The 27,540-nt window shown below is 40.8% G+C and overlaps 1 protein-coding gene and 2 non-coding genes across 17 annotated transcripts; all 3 read right to left on the minus strand.

Annotated features, from left to right (window-relative positions):
* Nucleotides 1–716: 716 nt before the first annotated feature.
* On the minus strand, nucleotides 717–24,490 carry PABIR2 (PABIR family member 2). 15 transcript variants are annotated; one of them, XR_008616372.1, is made up of 12 exons: nucleotides 24,384–24,490; nucleotides 22,145–22,223; nucleotides 17,330–17,386; nucleotides 16,983–17,026; nucleotides 16,844–16,898; nucleotides 16,471–16,572; nucleotides 16,075–16,160; nucleotides 15,005–15,069; nucleotides 13,279–13,304; nucleotides 12,434–12,530; nucleotides 3,421–3,561; nucleotides 2,507–2,595 (listed from the first exon to the last, which is right to left on the minus strand). XR_008616372.1 is itself a non-coding variant. In XM_028482564.2 (11 exons), the coding sequence occupies exons 1-11, from the start codon at nucleotides 24,479–24,481 to the stop codon at nucleotides 3,473–3,475; spliced, it is 795 nt and encodes a 264-aa protein (XP_028338365.1). In that variant the 5' UTR covers nucleotides 24,482–24,490; the 3' UTR covers nucleotides 717–3,472. The 15 variants fall into 15 exon arrangements, 14 of the variants coding, with proteins under 14 accessions (XP_028338365.1, XP_028338364.1, XP_007101370.1 ...); XM_028482564.2 differs by having other exon boundaries at nucleotides 717–3,561; nucleotides 15,005–15,066; XM_028482563.2 differs by having other exon boundaries at nucleotides 718–3,561.
* Nucleotides 8,997–9,131, minus strand: LOC112066160 (small nucleolar RNA U109). The gene has a single exon (XR_002892452.1). It is a non-coding gene; the product is annotated as a small nucleolar RNA U109 (small nucleolar RNA).
* LOC112066159 (small nucleolar RNA U109) lies at nucleotides 12,668–12,808 on the minus strand. The gene has a single exon (XR_002892451.1). It is a non-coding gene; the product is annotated as a small nucleolar RNA U109 (small nucleolar RNA).
* Nucleotides 24,491–27,540: the final 3,050 nt, after the last annotated feature.

Raw genomic sequence — 27,540 nt, forward strand, 5'->3', positions numbered from 1 at the left:
CTCTTGCTAAAAGAGCCTTACTGGGACCCACAGGCAAAATATGAACGGGGTCCGTACACTAGGTGGGATAGTTTTGTATCAAGGTTAGTTTTCTGATTTTGATAGGTGCAATGTGGTCATGTAGAAATGTCCTTGTCTTAAGGAAATTTACACTGAAGCACTTAAGAGTAATGGGGTATCATGTCTATATCTTATTCTCAGATGGTTCAGAAAAAATGTGACACACGCATACAAATATACACAGACACATACATACATACAAGCGAGTGGGAGGGATGGTAAAACTAATGTGGTTAAATATCAACAACTGAGGAACCTGGGTGAAAAATATATGGGAGTTCTTTGGGCTATTCTTGCAACTTTTCTCTAAGTGTGAAATAAAACAGTTCATGTATTTTTTAAATACTGAACAGAAAAGTGAGTGTTTAAAACCTGAGTCATGCATGAAAGGCTTTTATTTTTTGCCTGTCTGCCCACCCCCGCCATCTTGCTCCAAAAACAATTTGGAGTCTTATGAATATGTAAAAAAAAAAAAACCACAAGATACAATAAATCCAAAACAAGTAAGAAATATGTGTAGCCTTGGCAAGAACCTTCTAAATTGTCAAATTCTACAAAATGCTCTTGAAAATTTGACAGATTATGTGGAGAGGTTTCTCTTTGTTTTGGGAAACAACCCAAACTTCAAAACAGCTATTAGTTCTTTTGTGTTCCCAATATCCTTTTATTCAAAACTTGACTGCAATTAGACACAGAGAATGCAATACTGGGATATGGATAGGCTTAAAAATTTTACAGAATTTTATGCATTTGTACACACTTTATTAAATTTGCATTCTAAGGTATACACAAGGTCAGCAGTTCACAAAACTTATTATTATTCCAAAAGCAGTTATCATGAAACACAGTGATTATATGTCAGTCAAGCAAAAAGAGCATCTATTAAATTTTCTTATCATATCATCTCTTATACTTGTTTTCAAATAGAAGCCTGAAACATGATATAATATTAGAATAGGAAGAGAGAATTTTACTTTGTAACAATGATCACTTTTCAAATATTAGACTTTATATATAAAAATAAAGGAGTACTGTCAACAAGGCTCATCTGAAGGTTAGCATCTCTATCTTTCATGTAATCCGAAACAACCCCTGCACAAACTTAACTTTCTAGTCACTTTAAACAATAAAAATGAACCTTGGCTTAAACAGTTAAAGTCAGTTACCTTGCCTCCTACTTCTCATAACAGAGGAACAATTTCATTTTCCTGAACCAATTCCACCCCACGGCTGAATTTCAAAAATAAATTTAAATATCGTTACATTCTAAAGGTTATGTCTTAAGAGTCCTAAATTAGAGCCAAAAAATGATGGCCAAAAGTGTCCCTTTAAGGCAAAGAAGACAGTAGAGAGCTGGTGGATAAATACCCTACAGGAGAAAACCATCTCTCAGTATTATATAGGCAGAGACTTTTAACATGGTTCTTTCACAAACAGAACACACTGCATACCACTGATGTAATTTTCCTTTAAAATGACATACTAGAGAACAATCTTCATAATATATACATTCATGTTAGGTTTGAAGGATTATGGACTTTGCACAGGTGAAAGCCAATATGAGAAATAAAGCCATTAATGGCCATTATGGCAGTTATCACAATTTAAAATAAACAACACAGCTGATGCTACAACAGAACTACTTACTGCAAGCTAAGTGATGCTCTCTTATAATTCAGAGAGAACAGGTTTCCCTTCAAGCCCTACAGTATTACTAGTCTGTGGGTACCCTCAAAGCACATCATCTTCCTTTAAAATTCAACGACCTTTGCCTTCAAAAGACACAAATGCAGTAGTTTTCATTTCTTACATTCATTTAAAAATGGAATATTGTGGTCCTAGCAGGCAAATTTGCATGTTAAATACAGACAATCCAACCACAATGTCTGCACATTAAAAGAAATCTATCACAACAGACATTTTGCACGCAGTTTTAAATAATAAATAACACAGCAATAGATTACACTCAGGTTTTTTAAATAGCGCTATCGGGATTCTCCTCTTTTAAATGTTAAATAACTTATGGTACCACAGACTTACTATCATGGACACTGTTGACAGCTCAAACAGCTTCTTAAAAGCAGAATGCACAATGACATTGACTTTGGCAGTTCCTAAAAGCTTCCTCGTAGATATTAAACTGCACTTCCTATAAGGCAGCATGTATAAGAACTGGACTCTGATTCTGGGGGACAACACAATAACCGAAATACAGTCGACAACACCACTCACCACACAACAAAACAAACAACTCCAATGACGAAAAAGTAATCAGAAAGAAGCAGCAATCAAAACGGTATGTGGCAATCAGACACATAAAGCCCCTTTTCTATCCTACCTTATGATATACATCTTTACAGCATGACACTGAACCCCAAGGCCCCTCAGGCCTCATTACACCACCCAAGACAAGCTGTCAAGCTCCGTGTACACTTTTCTACACAGTGGTTTGTGTGTAAATAACATTATTCATTCATTTGTAGATGCTCCACACATCTGGTCAAGGCAGGAATTTCTTCTCCTTGATAACACCACCTAGAAACATTAACAATATTTTATATATTCCTTAGGGCAACAGGTTTGAGGAGAACAATATCAACTGGGGGTAGCTAAGTCATAAGAAGCTGCGGTGACTAATCCCAGCATCCTCTTAAGTCCGTTTACATTCTCAGCACTAAAATCAATCCTTGCATCCTACACTCCAACAGCAAAGAAGCAATATGCACAGTAATGAAAGCAACGACATGTTTTTTCCCCTTTGTGAGAAATGGCAAGGAAGCGGCTCAAACAGGAAAGGGAAACAAAATAATGTACTTTAAGCTGATGCAGAAAAATAAAAATTTATATCAAAAGCAACTCATCTAATATTGTGAGATAAAGAGATTTGGGACTTACGTAGTCAACAGAGAACAACAACAAAAATCTCTCAAGCAAGAGAATTTCTGATCAACTCTAGCTGTCATGACACTGCTGGGAGAAAGAACCATTGTCGAAAATACATATTAGTGCTTTCCTTAAATGTATAGACTCTAAAATAGGTGCTCTTTGAAGCACTGAGAAAATATATATATATATATATATATATATATATATATATATATATGTACTCTAAGCAATCAAAAATGAGTATTTGAGATTTCGTTACTAGTTCAAAATGAGATCAGCAAAAAGAGACCTAAGTAAGGTTACTACACTCATAAAATCAAACTTTAGAGAAGTGCCAAAAAAGAACGGCATCAAAATGGTTTAGATCAGTAACACTTTAATCCTCATTACGGATCAAAGTTCCCTGTGTTCCTCCCTGAATGTTTTCTGCAGGAAACAGCAGTTAGAACACTGAATCAGAAATGGGTAAGTCACTTGGGTGAGAGATCATCCATCAAGATGAACGGAGAGCATGAATTGGAGCATGCTACTGGAGCCTCTGCGGTTGTGCTGCCTTTAGCCAGTGAGTCTGAGGACAAGCCACTGCTGCTACTACTGCCATCCAAAATATCTGAACTGAGGACAAAGCAAAAAGAATTATAAGCAGATGCATCTATCAGGGTAAAGGCAAACATAACATGCAATGACATGGTTTCAAGAACTCACGGATCAGTACAGCATTGGTAAATCATAAAAAGCATAAAAGCAACAGCAAAACTAGAGAATGTACTATATTCAGATACCTGGGAGAGGACAATGTCAGAGAAATCCCAAGTTAAGACACGCAAGGTTCTGTATCATTTGGGTGCTCTCCTAGAGGCACCAGAAGGTCCAACATACCAGTAAGTGCTCCCCTTGACATGTCATGGTTTCCGTGAGGGAGTTCCCCTGCCTTCCACTCAAGCGATTTCTACCCTTATATTTCTCTTCTTTAAATTTTTTTTTTTTAATTTTTATACTTTTCTTCTTACCTTCAGCCTTCGAGTAAGAAGAGTGGTTACTCGTTGAGGTGCCCTGGACTGTCAGAAGTATTCTAGCAAGTATACTGCTTCATGGTCCTTCCATTCCAGAACAGTCTTTCAACTGCTCTAGATTTTATCACTTCCCCACTCCCAAGAGGCCTTCAACTCAAATACACATATTTTTTCTAATTTCCTCCATTATTTGCCTTTTATGTTCTTCTCATTTTATGAATTTCTTAGACTATTTCCTTTCCTATTGCTTTCAAAACTCAAAGGTCTCCCTCCTATTTCTAAAGGACTTGTTTCTTTGATCCCTTCAGTTAACTTCCAGTCAAGCTTCTAATAGGAATGCTCTATATCCACAGACCCAATACCCTCACAGCCCATTTGCCCCTTTAATCCTGACAACTGGCTTCTGCTCCTGTCCTTCCACTAAGACTCGTGATCTGGTCATCAAGAGCCTCTAGAACCCAGCCTGGGGATACCTGACCCATCCAGCCCAGGCTCCCAGGGCTCCCAACAATCAAGCCAGCCTGCCTCATGAATCTGGCTACAGACTTTAGCATTCACAATTGCCAGCCTTCACAATGTGACATGAGGCTGCCTTCCTGGCTATGATACCCATCAATACAACATGTAAGCTCTGTGCTCTGTATCTGGCCCGAATTCACTCATTCAGTCATTTCATTTCTTCTAATATTTACTGAGTACCTGCCAAGTGCAGAATGTACGCCAGATATTAGAAATACAATGGTATAGAAGACAGACGTGATCCCTGCCCTCATTTAATTTACAGTATAGTACAGAAGACAGACAGTTACATAATCATGCTAATAAATATATAATTATAATTTGTGCTCAAAGCAGTAAAGATACAAGGGACTCTGAGAGTATATAACATGGGTGAGCTGATCTAATTTGGAGGAATACGGAGGAACAAGGCTCCCCCAAAGTGATATTTGAGCAGTTGTCTGAAAGACGAGTAGGCCTTAACTGGGTAAAGTTGAGGAAGCAGCAAGGGTATTTCTAAGAGCCAAAACCAGGCTAGTATGGCTATAGCACAGAGAGCAAGGAGAACATGATGAGAGAAAGCTGGCGAGGGAGTCAGGCAGTTTTAGGATCTACACAGACATACTTTTTTATTTTTGAAAAGGAAACAAAGCATAGAATTGGAGAAGGACTTGTGAATCAGCAAATATAGGTTCTAGTTTAAGTTTGATCACTAGCTCCTCTGCAAAAGCCCATCCTGGTCTAAACTGCCCTGAAACTCAATATTATGTCTTTAATATTATCGTTTTTATGAATTTCCAAGTTAATATATTTCCACTGTTAAGCAACCTATGATACATTTGGAAGTTTCTGGGCTCTGTACCACCCTTAATAAAATGTAACTTCCCCCAACCCAGCTTCTCTACTCTTGTATTTCTTCAAAATGTCATTTCTTTCTTTTGCCTGTGGACTGTTTTCAGATGGAAACAGAATACAAATAGGCTTTGGAAAAGTAAAAATATCGGGTTGGCCAAAAGGTTCGTTCGGTTTTTTCCATTAGCTGGCTCTAGTAGCGCTTAGTCATCTTTAACTTCATTTGAAACAATTTTGTTAGACTGTGTTGTGACAGCTGTCGTATCAGCGTGCATTTAAAAAATATCAAAATTGGTGAATTTTTGTGTAGCCATTTTAATATTGAAGATGGAAGAAAATAGCAACATTTTCGGCATATTAGGCTTTATTATGTCAAGAAAGGTTAAAAACACAACTGAAACACAAAAAAAGATTTGTGCAGTGTATAGAGAAGGTGCTGTGACTGATCAAACGTGTCAAAAGTGGTTTGCAAAGTTTTCTGCTGCAGATTTCTCACTGGCCGATGCTCCACAGTCGGGTAGACCAGTTGACGTTGATAGAGATCAAATTGAGACATTAATTGAGAACAATTAATGTTATACCACGCGGGAGATAGCCGACGTGCTCAAAATATCCAAATCAAGGGTTGAAAATCATTTGCACCAGCTTGGTTACATTCATCACTTTGATGTTTGGGTTCCATGTAAGTTAAGTGGAAAAAAAAAAAAAAACCAAAAAACCAGTATTTCCGCATGCGATTCTCTACTTAAACGTTCTGTTTTTAAAACAAATTGTGTCGGGCAATGAAAAGTGGGCACTGTACAATAATGTGGAACGGAAGAGATCGTGGGGCAAGCGAAAGGAACCACCACCAACCACACCAAAGGCCGGTCTCCATCCAAAGAAGGTGATGTTCTGTATATGGTGGGATTGGAAGGGAGTCCTCTATTATGAGCTCCTTCTGGAAAACCAAACGATTAATTCCAACAAGTACTGCTCCCAAGTAGACCAACTGAAAGCAGCACTCAACGAAAAGCATCCAGAATTAGTCAACAGAAAACGCATAATCTTCCATCAGGATAACGCAAGACCGCATGTTTCTCTGACGACCAGGTAAAAACTGTTACAGCTTGGCTGGGAAGTTCTGATTCATCCGCCGTATTCACCAGACATTGCACCTTCGGAATTCCATTGATTTCGGTCGTTACAAAATTCTCTTAATGGAAAAAATTTCAATTTCCTGGAAGACTGTAAAAGGCACCTGGAACAGTGCTTTGCACAAAAAGATAAAAAGTTTTGGGTAAATGAAATTATGAAGTTGCCTGAAAAATGGCAGAAGGCAGTGGAACAAAACAGTGAATACGTTGCTCAATAATGTTCTTGGTGAAAATGAAAAATGTGTCTATTAGTTTTACTTAAAAACCGAAGGAACATTTTGGCCAACCCAATAAAAATGGAAACAGTATATTCCACAGTCCTCCTACTCTATACTTTCTGCTGTCAAATGCATCATTAATAATACCACTTTTAAGTAAGAAGTTTGGAAAAATTTAGCTGGCTCTGGTATTTTTTTCAACCAAATGGCAAAATGGGTCTAAAATATGAATTATTCAAAGTACTGAAAGAAAGTTGCACAGATAATCTAAGACGCTGGAAAATCAAAAGACCTTTATATTTGCCTTTGGAACATATGTGATTTTCCTCCTGCAGCATTTTGCCTAGACTAATACTAAAACGAATTTACTTTCCTAAAGCACATATTGGCTGGGAAGCCGAAGGACACGCTCTCTGCTACTTGGCAGGAAGAAAGAGGCTTAGATTAAAATTTGGCTACCAAGCAGATAATCTGAATATAAATACTTTCTTATTCCAACCAGACTTATGGTGAGCCCTGGGTTAAAAGACTCCATTTGCCATAAAACCTGCTTGCTTAGGTGAATCCTGTATTCATTCAAAAACATAAAACGTGACTCGCCGTGAAATCTGTCTTCTAATGCTGTTGACTACCTTAAAGAAATAAGCTAATGGGGAAGTTACCAAGAAAAAAAATGAGTCTGAACATTTCATTTCATATATTTTTTTCAAGAATATATTTTTTCAAGACTTTCTTCTCAATTATTAACTTTAAACGTATATAATTGTGTTTCATTGACAGAAAAATAGCATACTTGCATTTAGTCTCCAGTGCAATTTAAATTCAGAGCCTGGTAAACCTTTAACCAGGTATTTTCACTAAACTAAAATCTAGTTTCTGTTCTAATTAATCTGGCACTACTATACTTGGTCCTGGAAGCAGTGGCTCCAGGTCACAAATTACCCACTGTTAATATATCCACAAGCAAGACTCAACGTGATTTTGTAATTCCAGAGAGATCACTGTACAAAAGTGATTTTCACTGTGTCTGCTATTAAACCTTCTACCAGGGCTTCTAAAAGCAACAAAGCGTGGTCCAATTTAAGTTTCTCTCTTTTTTTCTTTCCTAGTTTAAGCTCTGATGGAGGTGCTAATGAGCCTTAGACTAGTGGCCCAAAGCCAAACAACGGCAGGAAAGCAAAGGACCTAGACAACTCAAATTGGACACAGGAGTATGTGAAACAAAAGTAAACTAATTCATTTCAGCCACTGACCACACCCATTGAGGCAGTGTGTGAACCACACCACCAAAAATACTTATGACAGCTACAGTAGTGCCCTCTGTCTAAAAAAACTAAGGGAGAAAGTATAAGGGAATCATTAAAACATTCAGTGATAAAGTAACAACAAAATTAGGTTGTCCAGTGTGACTCATGCTATCACCCATCTGGTGGAGCCACTCTTGTGCCTTGTCCAGTCAGTAAACTGGGTTCTATCAGATAAATGGCAGGCAGGTAAATGCGCTAGAAATCAGCCGCAGCCCTATCAGCCCCAGCACAGATTTTAGTATAAGGTAAGACTACAGGGCATCCCCCTACCCCTTGGTATGGGTTAAACTGGTCCATAGGGTTTGTTCTCTACTCTCTACTATCTTACCTTACGAAGACCCAGCATTATCTTGCTGTATAACCTCTAGGTTTTTAAGATCACATAGTTAAATATGATCAGTTCCACTGTCACTTTGGGGATAGGAGTTTTAAAGTATCAGCACATAGGGATGTAACGTACAACATGATGAAGATAATGAACATGGCTATATGTTATAAATGAAAGTTGTTAAGAAAGTCAAATCCTAAGAGGTCTCATCACAAGGAAAAAATTCTTTTTCTATTTCTTTAATTTGGTATCTATATGAGACGATGGACGTTCACTAAACTTATTGTGGCCGTCATTCCATGACGTACGTAAGTCACGTCACTATGCTGCACACCTTGAACTTATACAGTGTTGTATGCCAATTATACTCAATAAAACTGGAAGAAAAAATTTTAATTAAAAATACTACTCTTTAATCACCAGAAAAAAAGTATCAGCACAGAAGTCTAATAAGCTGCTCACATAAACATCTTCAAGTATATGTGAACATTTCTGTCATAATAAATAAGGATTACCTTATTCTTTGTACATGTAACATGATAAAATTTTCTTGCCGTGACACATACATTAAAAATAATGTTAAAAATCACTAAGATAAATCTAGTGAAAAATGTTAAAATAAAACCATAAAGGTTAAGTCAGCAGTCCTGTTAACACTGAGGCACTGGGCAGGAAATTTCATGGCAGACTTTTTCCTTTTCTGTAGGAGAAATAGACTATCACTTAATCTTCACTACGTGGCTAGCAGCCCTGAAAACGCCTTTATTTTATATGCCACAGATAGTCTTATTCCCAAAAGAATGAGGGGCAGAACAAGAGTTCCCAGCATGAAAAAAAGAATCAAAGCCCCATGTAAAGGTGTACTTCCGAGCTATGGTCAAACTCTTGATGTTCATAAGGACTAAATGCAGAATGACATAATTCCTACCTTGTGGTTAACAAAGTGCCCCAGATTTGGTTGGCAAAGATTGAAGAATTTTTAGTAAAAAATAGGTTTATAGGGCTTCCCTGGTGGCACAGTGGTTAGGAATCCACCTGCCAACGCAGGGGACACGGGTTCGAGCCCTGGTCCAGGAGGATCCCACAAGCCGTGGAGCAACTAAGCCCGTGTGCCACAACGACTGGGCCTGTGCTCTAGAGCCCGTGCGCCTAGAGCCCGTGCTCCGCAACGAGAGAGGTCGCCGCGATGAGAAGCCCGTGCACCGCAATGAAGAGTAGCCCCCGCTCACCACAACTGGAGAAAGCCAGCGCACAGCAATGAAGACCCAACAAAGCCAAAAATAAATAAATAAATAAATAAAACAAATTTTTTTAAAAAAGATTCAATCACTAAAAAAAAAAAGAAATAGGTTTATGAAAAGGAGGCCTACTATTCCTCTGCATAGCAGTTGGCACACCGGACACAAACTCCATATGGGTCAATACTCAAACTTCACATTTATTGATAATTTATACTTCAAAGATGCAAGCTTTTAAAGATCATTATCTAGTATATAAACTTTCAAGTTTTAAAACCCATCTCTTCTTTATGGAGTGGGGCAGGGAACAAACTATAATGATTGAAATGATGAGATAATACCTACTGATGATCTGATACCTTTTCTCTCCCTAAAATGTATAAAAATGGTTTCCTTAGTTATCGAGTAGATTGTTATCCTTGGCAACAGGTAGCTCCTGTCTCTGTCCCCATTTCTAAGAATATGGATGTCTGATCAGTGAAGCTGCTTTCAAGAGATAGGAAAAAAAGTTTCTGCAAAAGCAGAATCCAATTTTACATATCATGAATAACTCACATTTAAATTCTGTTAATCGTAAGACATAAACGTCAGCAACCTTAGTACACAAGGTGTTCCAGAAGTCTTAGTGCGATTGTCAGCTTTAACAGCCTCAGAAGTCCAGATGCTGCAAACTTACTAAAAACATCGTTTGAAAGTTTAACCACCTAACTAGCTCTGACACTGAGTTTTGTGAATTTTGAGTAGTAAGTTTCTTTTTAATATATTACTTGAGCCATATGTTGGCTTGTTAGCACTCTGTGAGCAGCCGCGAATAAAGCAAATCTCTCCAGTGCGAGGCGACAGTTTTTGTGTTTACAGATCAGAAGTGCCCTTCATCCCCAATGCTGATGTCCCCAGGGCGCCCACAGCCAGTCACACGTCTACAGAGAATGGAGGTGGCGGCAAGAGAAATAGAAGCCTCATGGGAGTTCCCTGGTGGCCCAGTGGTTAGAATTCTGGGCTTTCACTGCCGTGGCCTGGGTTCAACCCCTGGTCAGGGAACTGAGATTCTGCAAGCCATGTGGCACGGCCAAAAAAAAAAAAAAAAAAAAAATAGAAGCCTCACAACAGCCACATCACAGACAGCTCAGGCTGTGCTGCTCAGAGGAATAAACGTCTGAACAAGGGGAGAGGACCCTTGGTAAATGCCATATATTCTCTGTCCTTCCTTACTTATTAATGTGAACCTGTTTCACAGCGTCAAGCACAGTCAGCCTACAGCAATATTTTTTCAAAAGGCACGGCCAAAAAAAAAAAAAAAAAAAATAGAAGCCTCACAACAGCCACATCACAGACAGCTCAGGCTGTGCTGCTCAGAGGAATAAACGTCTGAACAAGGGGAGAGGACCCTTGGTAAATGCCATATATTCTCTGTCCTTCCTTACTTATTAATGTGAACCTGTTTCACAGCGTCAAGCACAGTCAGCCTACAGCAATATTTTTTCAAAAAAATCACCTCACCCTGTATGTTTTTAGCTTGGCGAATGCTTTCGTATCTTTTAACATGAACTTGGTTACTTGGTTAGTAACTGTGTAAGGAAATCTATTTATAATGTCATGTGCCTATATTAAAACACACTTTACCATAAAAGTGATATGCAGTTTCCACTCAGTATAGAGTTTCACCCACTAGTCCTCTTGACAAGCTTTAGAAGTTTTCTCTTTGCAATCATCTACATACCTGGAAAGGCATTCTGTACCAAATTTAGCACACTGAGCTACCAAGGACAGACAGGGATGAGAGAGAAGAGAGAGTGTGGGGCTGAAAATAGCCAGAACTATCTAAAAGGCATCTGTTCCAAGGTTAGAATGGTACTGATCAACGAGTCTAATGAGCTAGAATAATCTGTGTCTTCTTGGGTCAACTAGAAGTAGAGGTTACCTTGGAAAAACAATGAATAAGTGATTTGGAAAGAAGGACTCGTCAGTCTGTATAACTTATAAGTGGCTAACAGGATTCTTCCATTTAGAGAGCACCATCTTTTTTATTTTAAAGTGAACGCCCTCTGGGGTTCTTAAAAAAAAAAAAAAAAGAACCTTAGCCATAAAATTCAGGGAACAAAAAGTTCCGCAAGGCACTACACAATTGCATCCAGAACATGGGTGCTCAGTAAGCTGACTGAAACGTACTGCAAGATTTCAAAACATCACCTGGCCACTGCTATTATCCCTTTCTCTTCCTTCCAATACGTACGTTGGCATCCAAGTACTCAAATTTGGGTACAGGAAAAGAAGTTAACTTTCGCACAAAAACATGAAAGGGCCTTAAGTTAGACATCTAAACTCGGATGAGTAAGACTAAAAGACTAAAAAAAAGTTATGTGAACAGACCACAGGAATCTGCAAGTGTTACTATTTAAACGAAACCTTAGTTACTAGTGTGACGGAACACGCCAAAATTTTCAAAAAGATTTTATAACAACAGATAGTGCTATTTAGAAAATGCCATGCTTAAGAGAATGCTGGTGTTCTCTGCTAAGTTAAAAGGATATAGTACAAAATGCAGGCAGAGCAGCTACAATCAAGGCATATTACCCAGGGCAACCCAGAAGCTCCTTCTCATGCCATCCAGCTGTTGACACTCTCCCACACCATTAGCACCTATTGAGAGGCTGACCTAACAGGAGCTAGGCATGAAGGTGAAGGTGCCAAAAAGATACACGCACTTCCAAAGGAAGTCCTGGTGACTTTCAAACGATCTGGTTTCTCACACTGTCTATATCTCCATGGAGATTTCACCTCTAGGGAGCACGGATAAAAAGTTGAATATGTTTTAAATGATCCCAATATACTTTTGCTGTGGTTCTTTTCAAATACATCATTCCCTAGTATCCTCTGGATTTTATTTCATTTTTTACCATGAACTGAGATCAGACAATTGTGCAGCCTCCGGAGACAGCATAGTGGTAGTGCCTTGGAAGAGCCTCTTGGGCTGGCTTTCGGTCTCCATTTCACCTAAAACAGAAAGAGATGATGCTACCATAAAGCGATTTTACAGATACAGGCTTGCTGCTAAAATGGGGTGATCTCTGTTTAACCAAAGATCAGAACACTTCAAACTGTTACTTGAAAGCTATTTTTCCATGTGCTTTTAATGTAGAAGAAATATACTGCCACATAAACTCAACTAAAAAGTCAGCAGCCCTAAAAATACCTTCTCATTTATTGTATGTAGCATGCTGCCCATATAGTCAGGTTCTTTAATAGAAGAGTAGAACACTGATTGCATTCGGCAAAATGAATCAAGACTAATAACCACAGCAGAAATAAAGTATCCCCCCCAAAAGCTGAAGCTCACGGGGAATAATAATCTATGCTAGATGATTAGTAAAGACTCTTGATTTTATATATTTTAATATCAGAACATTTCCTGAGTTGAAGTCAAATGGATTCAAAAGCATGCAGTCTGATAAAGAGCATATAAATCAAAGGTTGCTTCAGGCTACTTAGTGAAAATGAAGATTAGAAGATGTAAGTTTGAAAGCACATCTGTAATTGAAAGCAATTATTCATTAATTCACAAAATTGATGCTGTACTGGCTACTTCAATCCCACAGATTTTCTCAGAACCGGGAATAGAAAAACTTTGCATCAGGAGAAATAATGCTTAACATTTTGCCACTGGGAGTGCAAAGACTAACAACCCTAAATTAGACAGAAAAGCCCCTTTCCAAATAAGCTAGGATTTAAAACATGCACATACCTTGGTTTCGAAGCTCTTTATCTGAGCTTTAAAATTGAACGTTAAAGACAATTTAATTCATGGGCCTATCTACACTCCATTAAGAGATTAGCAACCATGAACTTAAACCTCTACAAGATTCTTATGATGGAAAAAGATCAAGGAAGAACAAATGCAACATTCATTTTTCCCCATATTATTAATTAATTCATATTATCTTTCCTCTGGAGCTATTCTGAAAATTACTGAAATTCAAGAAAGGTTATGTTTTCATTTGCTTTTTTCCATGCTTTAATATGCGGCTTTTCAAAGCTGCTGCCGGGCTTTCAACACCTCATTAGCAAAAGACTTTAGCCCTTTTTAGCAAGGAATCCCTCCATCTGCTGGTATATTTTGGAATAGCTCTGAAACTGAACAACCATATTACATTCCATCCACTTCCTACAACATATTTAAAAATTAATACTAATAACTATACTAGCTTTAATTTCCAAGTTTTATTTTCACATAATAGCTCCTGAGAAGGTTCTTCGGATTGTAAATAATTCCTTGCAGCATTAAGGAAAAAGACTATTAGTTCATAAAATAAAATTTATTCACTAAATACAAATATTGCCACTGTATCAGCATCTATTGCCCAGAGCACACCATCTTTAATTTTAAGTTGTCTGAAATATAGCACTTTTTGAATCTGTGTATGATGCTATACCACTGGAAAGTCTTCGCCGAAGCTGCAAGTATCCGTTTACCTAACATTAGAAGAGTTGATTTGTTTACTAGCTCCAGAGGTGATCTGCACAAAAAAAAACCACTTACTGAATTGCTTTTTTAAAATGATCATTAAAACTCTCATTTAAAATGACATGCAACACTTGTAATCATGTGGTCATATCCCCAGGAATAATGACTAAACCCGTGTTAAATGTCTTTGCCTTTTTTTTAATAGACTCCATTGGGTGCCCTCTATAAGCATCTAAAACTAGCACCGAGCGAGATCATTTTCGTTTAGTGCTTTGTGGTTTAAAATAAGGTAATTAAGAGAGCACCCCTTGGGAGTTTGGGGTTAGTAGATGCAAACTACTACACATAGAACGGATAAACAACAAGGTCCTACTGTAGAGCACAGGGAACTATATTCAATATCCTGGGATAAATCATAATGGAAAAGAATATAAAAAAGAATGTCTGTCTGTGTATAACTGAGTCACTTTGCTGTACAGCAGAGATTGGCACAGCACTGTAAATCAACTCTATTTCAATAAAAACATTAATTAAAAAAAGAAAAATAATAAAGTGTATTTCTTATAAACCACACACACACAAAAAGAGAGCACCCTATTATATCAAAAACCCTATAGAGACTCAAATGGGAGGCATCATTTGGTGGTGACTTATATTTGAGCACACAGCATGTGTATGGACTTATTTGCTATGACATTACCACATATTTCTGCAATGTATCAACTTACATCTCTTTTATATTCAGATCACTAAGAGGCAAAATTTCTGGAATATATATTGATATTATGAATAGCTGAATAAGATTCAGTTATGAAGTATAAAAAAATATAGACAGTATCAAATAAATAATTCCCAGAATTTAGAATCAGTAAAGCATACATTGGAAAGAATATGTCACTATTTCTTTAGAAGAAAGGAGTTATGCCTTGAACTAATTTCAGACAGAAATGCTAATTTGTAATTCAAGCTGGACTATGTTTAATAGCAGAAGGGGGATGACACATACCTTTTCTTTTAAGAGGACCAAGAACACTGGGCCTAATGCATTTGACTGGACTCTGGCTTCTCCTGCTTTAAAGAATAAACAAACAGGATGACATTAAAGTACTTTTGGCAAATCAATAAAATTGACAGATACATAGGGAGAAATGGACAACGTCTGTGCTGTAGGTTGAGTACATGATCTGACCTGGCATATGACAATCTGGAATAACATGGCATTTTAAGCTATTTTAAAAACTCGTTTTCTGCTTTACAACAAAGTGAATCAGTTATACATATACATATGTTCCCATATCTCTTCCCTCTTGCATCTCCCTCCCTCCCACCCTCCCTATCCCACCCCTCTAGGTGGTCACAAAGCACCGAGCTGATCCCCCTGTGCCATGCGGCTGCCCCCCATATCCTCAAGTCCATGCTCTAGTAGGTCTGTGTTGTTGTAAAGCAGAAACTAACACACCATTGTAAAGCAATTATACTCCAATAAAGATGTTAAAAAAAACTTGTTTTCTAAGACAAAATATCCACAACAGTTAAAAAAAAAGATAAACCTTATTAATAAGTTGTTTGGGATTTTGACTGGTCTACAATTAAAAAAAATTTTTTTCCTTATCCTTATAAAGAATATATTTTCAAGTGTGTGTGTCCCCTCTGAACATAAACTGGCATAAGTCTAAAAAAGATATGGTAAAATGTTAATGGGAGAATACATAGGTGGTAGGTATATGGATGTTCACTATGAAATTCTTTCAGTTTTGCCGTTTGAAAATTTCCATAATAAAATGTTGGGGAAAAAGTTCACCAAAGAGACAAATTTAATGAACAGCATTTCAACCACATTTAAAAAGCAGGTTTAAGGGCTTCCCTGGTGGCACAGTGGTTGAGAGTCCACCTGCTAATGCAGGGGACACGGGTTCGTGCCCCGGTCCGGGAAGATCCCACGTGCCGCGGAGCGGCTGGGCCCGTGAGCCACGGCCGCCGAGCCTGCGCGTCCGGAGCCTGTGCTCCGCAACGGGGGGGGCCACCGCAGTGGGAGGCCCGCGTACCACACACACACACACAAAAAGGTTTACTTACCTGGAAAAGCGCCTTGGACTAGGAACGGGACTTGGTGGCAGCCCGCTGCTGCTCACAAACATTTGTAAGGATGGTGAAAAACACTGCTAGGAAAAAAACATATTAAAATACTTCCAGTGCTCCAGTTTTCAAAAGGTTCTTATCAAAATGACAACAACAGCATCCTTAGAATTGCTTACCTGTCTGTCTCTCATACATGTTTATGAGAGAATACATAGATAGATAGACAGATGGATAGATTTTTTTCAAATTACTACTATAGACTTTTATTAATTTTCCTTCCAGTCATTGAATTCATCAAAATTAAGGTGATTTGTGTGTGTGTGTGTGTGTGTATTTTAGAGAGTAAACAGCTCAGTGTGTGAAAGAGAGTTAATATCTTGTCAATGAACCTACCTTTCCAAATCCTCTGGTGGGTGATGGTGCTGGAGAAACCGGAGTGAAGTCAATCCTTTTGGGAGAATATAATTTCTCTGGCTTGTCAAAATCACTATCACTCTGTAAATAGAAAGTGTTATTTCCTCATAATTCACAACTCAACACGTCACAGTTCTTTACTACACAAATAGGCCTACATTTTTAGAGTAGAAATGTATAGACTCTAAAAAGTTGCAATCTCATATTCTGGTGGGAAAGCAGAGATCAAAAACACTGAATTCAAATGTGGAAACAGGAGGGCCAGAGGTAAATGAAAAAAAACGAATGAAGCCAATGAACAATCTGGCGGGTTCTAGAAGATAAAAAACAAGCAGATATGTGAAAACTTTACCAGGCTCAAGCTCTCATCCCATGATTGGCTTATCTGCATTGCAGTTTGCACTTCTCTAAAACAGACAAAAATGAATGGCCATTAGTGCTTGTAAACAAGACATACCTTTGGCCACACCCTGTTCTTGTGAAGCACTAACCTTTCGTGTGCAGTTTCTCTGTTCATCATATCCATGCCTTCCTCCTGCAAAGGCAAACATGTGCTGAAAACATAAAATTTATGCACACAGTTCTCTATTTCAAAGAGAACGAAAAGGACTTTTCTGCCTCATTTGACATCATCACAGTACAGCGGGATTGACATTTTAAGACTGTCACCTGTGCCACATCTATATTTTATCTGCCCACTCAGAAGAATTTGAACCTGTCCACAACTAACCAGAGTGGCAGCCTGACTCATTTTTAATATCTAAATCTGCAAAATGAAAATAAAATCAAAATGTAAAATGCAGAAAATTACAGATCTGAGCCAGAAAGTAAAATTTACCCGTTTGATTTGATGCAGTCTGCTGCTAGGAATCCGATTAGGTGAGGATGACAGCAACTGGAAAGAAAAAGTAAACATTTACTATTTTCTGAATCACAAAGCAGCGGCCTGCTGTCAGTGCCAGCGTACAACCTCTTCCTAGATAACTTTTCATACTCCTCTTAGAAATCGAGCTCTTTAAATCACTGAACATTAATGCACTAGAGAGGCAGTACATTCAGGTTTTTTTTTTTTTATCACAATGTAATTGACAAAGAAATTTGGTTACAAGAATTATGACTGATTATAATTTTACCCCTTGAAAACCTTCATCTCTGGCAAAAACCAAGAAGCAAGTAATTGTGTGCATTTCCTGGTTGGAAAACAATGCTTTAGTCTTCCTCTCCTAAGCAGGCAAAGGTAAGTAAACTGAGAGCCATTCAGCAACTAATGTTTCAACATTTTATCCTATTTGAAATGACCCACGAGTACATTCAGTCTTTAGAAAGTACACCAGGGTGTCCAACCTCAAAGCACCATCTGTCCCTAGACAGGCACTGACTTTAACATTTTTCCCAAAATGAATGCAGAGCCGTGCACGTTTATGTAAAAAAAGACCCCGGGTCTTAGAACTAGCCATTACCCCACTTATCTAAAATAAAGAACTCTATACGAAGGGAAAGCAAAAACACTGATTCTATTCATTTTTATTACGAATGCACTGACGGAGGAAGACGAGCAAATAAGCCCAATATAATATAGTCTATGATTAATGTTCATCGAAAACACTTTAAAACTGAAATAAGGAGATTTTACTTGCATGATCTAAGTCAATTCTAAAATTCAATCACTAATGCTATCACCACAAAGCTTACTAGTTCAGAAAAAAAATCAACACAGAGGCAAGGTGCATTTTTTTTTCTTTTTGAGGTACGCGGACCTCTCACTGTTGTGGCCTCTCCCGTTGCGGAGCACAGGCTCCGGACGCGCAGGCTCAGCGGCCATGGCTCACGGGCCCAGCCGCTCCGCGGCATATGGGATCCTCCCAGACCGGGGCACGAACCCGCGTCCCCTGCATCGGCAGGCGGACTCGCAACCACTGCGCCACCAGGGAAGCCCAAAGGCAAGGTGCATTTTTAAGATAACTGTTGCTTTCCCTTAGGTCATTTTTTAATAACACAAAGATGAAATGATTTGGGGGCCAAATTATGTTCCTTCAAAATCATCATAATCTGATCATGAAATGTAAGGTACAATTTATATCAACATCTTACTGAGTGGCTGGCGGGGGGAGAGTCTATAGCCATAATATAAACAACTACTATTTATTCCATGATGAAATGCACATGAATTTGTAATACTATAAAACCAAATATGACAATTATCCTGCTACAAGAGACCCTATCCTATTCAAACTTTAAAAAAAAATACTCATGTAGTGAGCAGTATAAAATGGTGATAAACTGCTCTAAGGTTTTTAGGCAAAAGCTAATTCTGGTGAAATTTTTTTAAAGTTATCCACTAAAATCAGATTTTACTTCAAAAGAGATCCCTTCATTTCCCACCCTTTTCTTTTACTTCTTCCTCTCCTAGGCTTTGAAACGAGAAAAACTTTACCAGTAAATTCCTTTCCAAAAGTATTTTTTTCCATTATGAAAGTAATACATGTTTGCTGGTGAACTCCTGATAAGGTCATTTGAAAAATGCTAAGCTACTAGGCTAGTAAATAAGGCAGGAAAGACTCCATCAGGATACTGTGGCAGAGAGCATGAACATGTCAGTCAGGGAACAAAAGAAACCCCAAAGGCAACGAAATTATCAGGAAAGCCAAAGTATGGATTGCCAGAAGCTGACTGTGGAGAAAGTCACAAGCTTAGATGGTACATCTATATCACACACAACTCGTCGATTTGAGACAGAACTGGAGAGAAGACCCGCAAGAGGGACAGAGAACAGCAGAGCTGTGTCTAGTACCAGCAACAAGAGCAATGGATGGGCTGAGCAAAAAGCCAAGAGCCTCAAGGAGGCGCCAGTGAATGGTGTGAAGTTAGAGCAAAGGGCTTAAATGGCACCAGAACAGAGGCCCCTGACACTGGGGCTTTAGCAGCATGGTTTTTAAATGGAGCTGTGGTAGATGTAGTGAGATTATAAACTGGCTGAATTGCTGGCAAGGAATCAGAGGCAGTTGAGTGTGGACTAAACTTTGAAAAAGCTCGGAGAGGGGAAGGGGGAAGGGAAAAAGCGAAAGGCAGACGTATGAAAAAAAGAGAAGCTTGTCTTCCAGATATGAGATGTGTGAGTCGGGAGAAGAAGATGGGAGGGAAAGAGCCAGCAAGGAAGAGACTGAGGACACAAGATAGAGCAGAGACGACAGACTAAGCAAAGGAACAGGGGAGTCCGACAAATTCCCAACCATTAGCAGAAAGCACCCCATGTGAATGTAAAGACACTTCCAGGAGAAGAAAGCTGCCGGTTATGGAAGAGAGGTGTCTGCCTTCTCTGAGAAGTGAGAAGGGTCATCTGCTGAAAGTGAAAGGGGGTGAGGCAGGACGATTGTCGTTTCTGAGAAGATTTCTGAATACTGCTTTGGAGAACAGCATGGGGCCACTGGCACCTTGAACCCAACATGCCTGGAAACAATGCATCTGCTTTCCCTTCAAACGACCAATTCCTCTTAATTCTCTACCCAGAATAAAAGCAACACTTTTCCCCTGGTCACCAAGAAACAAAACTTCAGACACTCTGAGTCCTCTTCTCCCTGCCTTTCTATGTAACCAGTTAAATAATGAAGGTCCTAGTTCTGCATGTCTCTTTCTTCAGCCTCGCCCCGCCCCCACCAGCCCCTTCCATTTCAGTCTGCATGCATTTTAGTAGAGCCAGAAGGAAAGCTATTAGTGAGAGATGCACCCCACCAGAGTTGATAAGAATATTCACATCTTAGAAAAGAGCCAAGTGAAGTTCAGAGGGGCAAAATCATTTTCCCTTCTTTGCTATGCTATTGAGATCAGAACACGGGTGTAGAACATATAGAAACATCTTTCACACGTACAGCAAAAACGAGTAGTTCTATGTTCTAGTATCCTCAGGGAAGAAGGGGCAGTAAACGAAATCTCCAGAGAGCTACAGCTACCATTTCCCCCTTGAAGTATCTGTAGCCTCTTCAGCTGGAAATCTTTCTTAAAAATGTTATATTCCCCACCCCCATTTCTTAAACAGATTTGACCAAACAGAACGGCACTGGGAGATCTCTATTCTAATCCCAGCTCTGCCACTGACTAATTGTGTGATTCGGAGCAAGTTACTTAGATCGGCTGAGTCTTAGCTGTTGCCTCTTTTAATTGGGAAAAACATCTTTTGCCCTGCCTACTTCACAGGGGTTGCTATGAGAATTAAATGTGTGAAAGTACTTTGTAACATGTAAAATACCATATGAGTGTAGGTATTACTATAAATTAAGGAAAGGTTAATGACCCAGGTATCTGTAGAACATCAATTATTATTATTATTTTTTTTGTGTGTGTGTGTGGCATGCGGGCCTCCCTCTGCTGTGGTCTCTCCCGTTGCGGAGCACAGGCTCCGGATGCGCAAGCCCAGCCGCTCCGCGGCACGCGGGATCCTCCCAGACCGGGGCGCGAACCCGGTTCCCCTGCATCGGCAGGCGGACGCGCAACCACTGCGCCACCAGGGAAGCCCCGAGAATATCAATTATTTTACAGTTCAATGCCAGTGACACCCTCAGGGTCTATTAACAGGCTCTCAGCCCTAAGACCAAGCCGCGGGCTGATTTTGTAAGAACCTCTGTCCGCTTTTCAGTTTTCCCCTCTCCTCCCTTGCTGCTAATAAACCTTTAACCCAAATGTACCTCTTCTGATTTGCTGCTTCTCACACACTACTGGGTTGGAAGCTTATTAAAATTGTGCAGAAATTTTAGATGATTCAGAGGTCAGAGAGCCCCTCCTATAAATAAACTGATGAACCTTTGTGCACAGTCTATGGAAATCTGGTTCAGCCATTTAGAGGTCTATTTGCTTACATCTCATATCTTCCAGGGCACTGCAATTACCGGATAAGTGGGCTCCACATGTGAAGGGCTACTATGTAAAAACCTCATCATAATTTCTCCCAACACAACCAACTAAAAAGGTGTTCCCTGATGGCTCTGGCTATATAGACCAGTCACCATCAGCACCTCTACTGGAATACAAATCCAAGCATTTTCAAATAGACTTTACTTTGAATAGCTAGCACTGTCCAACAAAAATAAACACTCTGCTACCATATACATGATTTTTGCATCCTAGGACAAATAAAGACCACTGTTCTCAGTTATAATTAGAAGTTAATCCTGACTTACCTCACGACCATGATGCAAGTAGTGACAAAAAAAACAAGGAACAATGTTTAAAAATACCAAGTCCCACAGCCAAGAAAAAATTCTAACCAGATTTCCTTTTTTTTTTTTTTGCGGTACGCGGGCCTCTCACTGCTGTGGCCCCTCCCGTTGAGGAGCACAGGCTCCGGACGCGCAGGCCCAGCGGCCACGGCTCACGGGCCCAGCCGCTCCGCGGCACGTGGGATCCTCCCGGACCGGGGCACGAATCCGTGTCCCCTGCATCGGCAGGCGGACTCTCAACCACTGCGCCACCAGGGAAGCCCCAGATTTCCTTTTTGCACCAAAAGCTGAAAATAGCCACAGCACGAGCAGTAAACAGGACAGGTAAAATCATCTGTTTCTTTTGTAAGCAATGGTGCATAGCACATCATCTCAAGAAAGAACTACGTTTGAAAATGTTTCCCCCGATCCCAACTACTAATGACACTTACTCCTATACTTACCAAGCTGTGACGGCTCATGATGGTTGTACTATTCCTCCGAGCTCTAAACGTGTAAGGTTGAAAAACCTGTGAAAGGTCACTGAAAAATAAAAAATAAAATGATTAATGTCTTCTCTTATAAGATATCCTTCGACTGTATTAACGCCAGCTCTCTGGTTAACACTGAAATCGACAATGGCTCCTCGTTTGAGACAATGAATCAACTCCTCACCAGCCTCTTCAGAGCTTCCCCGGTGCTGCGCTGTGGATTACAGGTTGGCTGATACTGATCTCCTCCGGGCTGGGGGACAGCTAGGAGAGGTATGGGGCGGAGCTCCAGACTGGTTGTCTCCAGCTCCTTCTGGTCAGAACTCACGCCCCCAGACCGGTTACCACCAGACACTGGCAGCCTCATCTGTTTACCCCAGAGGACCTACCCGCAAATGTTACTGCTTTCTACATGTGCCATGACGTGAGAAGGGCTGGGGAGCCCTGATCCCCAGTGGGAGCCCTATCAGCACATCTCCCACTATTACCCTAAACATGTGTTCTACTTTGGAACCCTGCTGTCCAACTACATCAGCACACCTGGAGTCTTGCTCATGTTGCCCCTTCTGCCTCAAATGCCTTCCCTCCCACCACCATCTGTCCAAACCCTTCCTCTCCTTCAACACCCATCGAAGATGCCAGGCCCTCCACAAAGCCTCTCTTCATTCCACGAACCTAATGCAATCATTCCCTCCTTTGCATTGGGTGGGAGCACAATGGGAAATCAGATGCTTCTTGAGACACCGACTTTTTTATTAAAGGAAAGTGTGCATGTGGTTTAAACCCCTTGGTAGAGGTGTTTTGGTCATGCCTGCAGTCCCTAGCAGAGTGCCATGCCCAGGACAAGAGGTCAAGAGGGATTTTCAGGGCTGAACTGGATTGGGCTTCAAGGGACCGTGGAGATCACCTAATCCAGCTCTCTGAAATTTTAAATGAGAAAACAGAGACTCGACAAGGCTAAGTGACTCATTCCTGATCACAGCCAGTTAGGGAGAAAATTGGGACTAGGCCTGGTCGCCTCACTCCTTCCTCTGTCGCATCATGCTACCTTTCAAGTAATTACTTAAATCATGATTCAGAAAAAGCCCAGCATGTTATTTCTACAGCAGTCTAAATGCAGGTCAACAGGATCACCCCAGTCCCCAGCAATTGCTGGCTTATGAGATTCAAAAAGACAACCAGAAAAGACCAGTTTATTCCTATAGTGTCAAAAATACATGTAGAGTTGAGGACAGCGTTAGAAAAGCAAAGAGTCACTCCACCATTCCCTCAGTTTTGAAATATTAAAAAAAAAGGTGAATCTGTTTTTTCCCCCAAATAAAGACATTATAATCAGTTTGACAGATAAGGATTACCTCTTCCTTTGCCTTCACTGTGCCTGATTAGTGTTTTTGGCTAATTCTACTCCCATCCCCTTTTTTTGGAGTTATTCCATTTCTACAGGGTCTCACGAATTGGCTCTAAGATGAACTGCCCACTCACAAAAGTGAAATGTAATAGGCTCAAGACGTCTGCCAAGCTAACCTTCACTATCACAAGAGTCTACCTTAAAATAGACCCTCTGGTGACTTAATTCACATGAAAACACAAGACCTTACACTAAAATTCAAGGGTCAATTATTTCGATTATTTTCGAAAACCTGTGCTTTCACTGACATGCCACCCTTCTTTTTTTATTGACCAGAATGCGTTTCAGGCAGTTTTAGGACCTGAAAACATTATGACAAATTCCAATCACTTAACAGGACATGAATACGCCATTTAATTACAAGTTATTAGATAAACTGCGATTTACTGAAGTAAACTTGTGTTAATGCCAGGGTTCCTAAACTAAGCTTAGAAATAGCAACTCTTAGACGCAGGTGTCAAGTTGCAATCCTAGTTCCAGGGGCTTCAGTCTGACATTCAGTGGTGTAAATTAGGCAGGGCAAGCAACTTGTTAGAAGAGCCAGAAGCTTCTTGTAGTTTCTTTTACAGTGGGCCAACAGAGCCCCAGGTAGAGAGGGCCCCATTTTCCCCACACTGCCCAGAGTTTGGGGTCAAACTTTCACTCCACCTTGGGACCCAAGTTACTGTCAAGCAAACAAGTCCCCACCCCCTCAGCATGGAGGACCCAAATGAGCTCCAACTCTCACTTGAGGGAAGGAAGACTGCTTGCAGGGGGTCGAGGAGCCCCTGAACCCTGCACTCCATCCTCCCCAACCGTGCTCACCTGAGCCCATGGATCAGGGGAGCGCTGTTGGATCTCCTCAGGGTGACCCCATCAGATGTGTCAGACTCAAAGTCCAGCTCCATTTTCTCCTGAGCCATGTCGGAGACTTGAAGGCAGGCACGGCGGACAGCGCTCAGCTCCTGGTGCTTAGCTATGGACTCCCAGGACTCTCTCACTGCAGGACTGAGCTGCTGGGGACTGGCAGCTGGGGGCGGGGGCTAAGGGGCGGAGGCTTGGGGGCGGGGGCGGAGAAAAGCAGGAGGGGAGGAGGAGGGAAGGAGGAGGAGGACGAGGAAGGGAGGAGGATGGAGAGGTCGTGGTGGAGGGTGACAGGATAAAGGAAGAGGAACGAGGAAGGAGAGAGATGGAAGGAGGAGGTAAAAGAGCAAGAGGGAGGGGAAAGGATAGATGGAAAAGCAGGAAGACCAAGAGGGTAAAAGGAGGAGGACAGAAGGGGGAAAAGATGAAGACAAGGGGAAAGGAGGAGGGTAGGGTGGCGGGAAAAGAGGAGCGGGGGGAGTGAAAGAAGAAGGACCAAGTATGGGGAAGAGGAGAGAGAAAGGAGGGAGAAGAGAAGGACGGGGAGGAAACTAGGCAGCGGCGGAACTCATGCTGCTATCTTTTGGCCAACGACCTCAAGCGGGGCCGGGCTACAGACACCCCAGCTGCCCGGGCAGCACTGGCACCGAGGAGCTGACAGTCGGGCAGGGCCCGGCCGGGCAGCTTCGGAGACTCCAGCTCCCCATGCTCGGGGACCCGGTCCAGTCCCCCATGCTCCGGGACCCGGTCCGGAGGCTCCTCAGCCCTGCGATCGGTGCTTCTCCTCTCCTCGCCCCCCCTCCCTGCCTGGAGGACAGGTGGGGGGTTCGACCGGCGGCCGCCGCGCTGCCTCCTTTTCCTGTCTTGGGTTCTAATGGCCCGGGGGAACCCCTCGGGGCCAAGACCAAATTCTACAACCTGCCGCCTCTCACGCCTCAGAAGCGGGAACCTCCGCGCGACCAGGTCTTCCGCGTCCGGGGACCCATCGGGTCCTGCGCACGCGCCCGGCGGCCGCGCCAATGGGCCCGCGGGCACGGAGCATGCGTGGGAGCCCCGCCCGGCAAACTTCCTCCAAAGGGGCGGAGCGTTTCCAGGGAGCCCGGAGCCTGTTTTGACTGCATTGGCCCGGGAACCCTGGCGCCCGATTTTGAAAAGGACCAATCGTTTGGAGATACTGGAGCATCATCTTTCTGGAGAAGTTTGGGCCAGTATTCATGGGAAGAAGAAACAAGTGGTTTCCACGTTTTTTCGTTCCCAATTCGTATGCTCTGACTTCTGTGATCCTCGCTCATTTCTTAAATCCCTCGACTTTGTTGGTCTCTGTCTGGAGGGGCAGATTTCTTTTTCAGATCATCCATTTGGATGCACTAGACCAAAGGGAAGTGAATAAACAAAAGCAATGGGGTAAAAATAAAGAGAATCTAGTGAGAGTTCATATAGTTAGTGAGAAACACTCGTCTCCATTATACAAGCACCATTCGCTTCAATTATATTAGGTAAAGCCCTGACGAACAAGCAGCAGAACCAGAATTTTTTTTTCTCGGCTTTACGAACGAAGACTAACGATCACGATTCAGCTTGTGTGAGACCTGGAATTACTTATTTTATTGAACACCTGCGTAGCAGTTACTGTGTGCTAGGCAGTATTCTGAGAGCTTTAGAAATATTGACTCATTTAATCCTCACCACTTGAATGACCCCGGGAGAGAGATGGCCTCTGTGCTGTGTTAATCATACATACGTATAAAATACAGGAAACTTAATAATCAGGAAATTTAAAAGAAAAAAAAAAGAAAAATTCATCTTTTGCAAAAATAGTTTTGCCTGCTTCTTCAACTCAGTTGTACCATATTAAAACTTGCCAAGCCTAATCGTCATTTTAATCCTCAATATTTATGTATTCTGACCATAATAGAGTTTTTAAACCACTTTTACATAGTTTCCTTTAAATTGCCTATATTTTCCTGCCAGCTGGATTAGAAACATGAGCTCTGTGTTTAGATATCAGTAATGTTTAGACATGATGAGATTTGATTGGTCTATTCATTCAGAATATATCCATTAAACCTTATTACCTGCCAAGAATAGTAACAAACTCTTTGAAAAGTAAAATAAGCAGTAGAGTGGAGGTAAGAGCTACCTGTTCTCTGATGTACTCCATATTTTTCTCTTATTCAAACAGTTTGGTTTTGACCCTCTGTTCTCTATTTAACCATTGCCTTCTGCAGCCACCCTGACTTTACTAAGCTTTAGCTGCCATCTTTCATAAACTTTCCAACTTACCCTGGGAACTTCAGCAGTGGCTTTCAGGAATCTTGGTACCAGCCCAGATTCTACTGCTACCTAGTTATGTGCCATTAATCTCTCTGGAATTTTATCAACTGTAAAATAGAAATGATTTACCTACTTTACAGGATAGCTGTGAAGGACAGGTTATTTAAACCTGTATTTATTCATAAAATAATCTAATAAGTATTTATCGAGTACTTATGGGTACAAAAATAGTATCCAGAGAAATATCCAGAGGCGCCTGGTCTGTCTTTTCACTTAAATAGAAGGAGAGGAATCTTGGCTTTGCCACTTAGTAGTTGTAATTTGAGTAACCCCTCCCGGCTTCGGTTTCCTCCTTTGAAAAATGGGCATTGTGATGGCGCCTAACTCACAGAGTTACTGTAAGCATTAAATGCGATCACATATTTCAAGTGCTTAGGACAGTACCTGGCACATAATAAGTGCCCCCCAAATGGTAGCTATTGTTAACCTGTCTTATATCAGGAATGGAGACTCCAAATCGTCCTCATGTCTGGGGTTTAGGTAACCTAATTCTGCCCAATATAACTATACTTTTCTTAGTCTATTCTCAGAATGAATGAAGAATGATTATACTTCATGTTATACATGGACTTGTCATGAACTATCTCAACATAATCCCATTGTTTTAAATTCACCACTGATTAGCTGAGCAAGGTTAATGATTGAACCAATTGAGATAAGTATGTGAAAACATTTTTTTAAAACTGTAAAGTGGGGCTTCCCTGGCGGCGCAGTGGTTGAGAGTCCGCCTGCCGATGCAGGGGACACGGGTTCGTGCCCCGGTCCGGGAAGATCCCACGTGCCG

The sequence above is a fragment of the Physeter macrocephalus genome, chromosome 21 (genome assembly GCF_002837175.3).
Source record: "Physeter macrocephalus isolate SW-GA chromosome 21, ASM283717v5, whole genome shotgun sequence".
Lineage (NCBI taxonomy): Eukaryota > Metazoa > Chordata > Mammalia > Artiodactyla > Physeteridae > Physeter > Physeter macrocephalus.

What these genes read in the sequence shown, in the direction of transcription:
- PABIR2 (XM_028482560.2), bottom strand. Translation starts at nt 24,481, where the DNA reads ATGGCTCAGGAGAAAATGGAGCTGGACTTTGAGTCTGACACATCTGAT. An exon ending in AGAGAAACTGCACACGAAAG is followed by an intron (nt 16,899 to 16,982) that starts GTTAGTGCTTCA and finishes TGTCTGTTTTAG; the next exon opens with AGAAGTGCAAACTGCAATGC. An exon ending in ATGGATGATCTCTCACCCAA is followed by an intron (nt 2,596 to 3,420) that starts GTGACTTACCCA and finishes TAATGTTTCTAG; the next exon opens with GTGGTGTTATCAAGGAGAAG.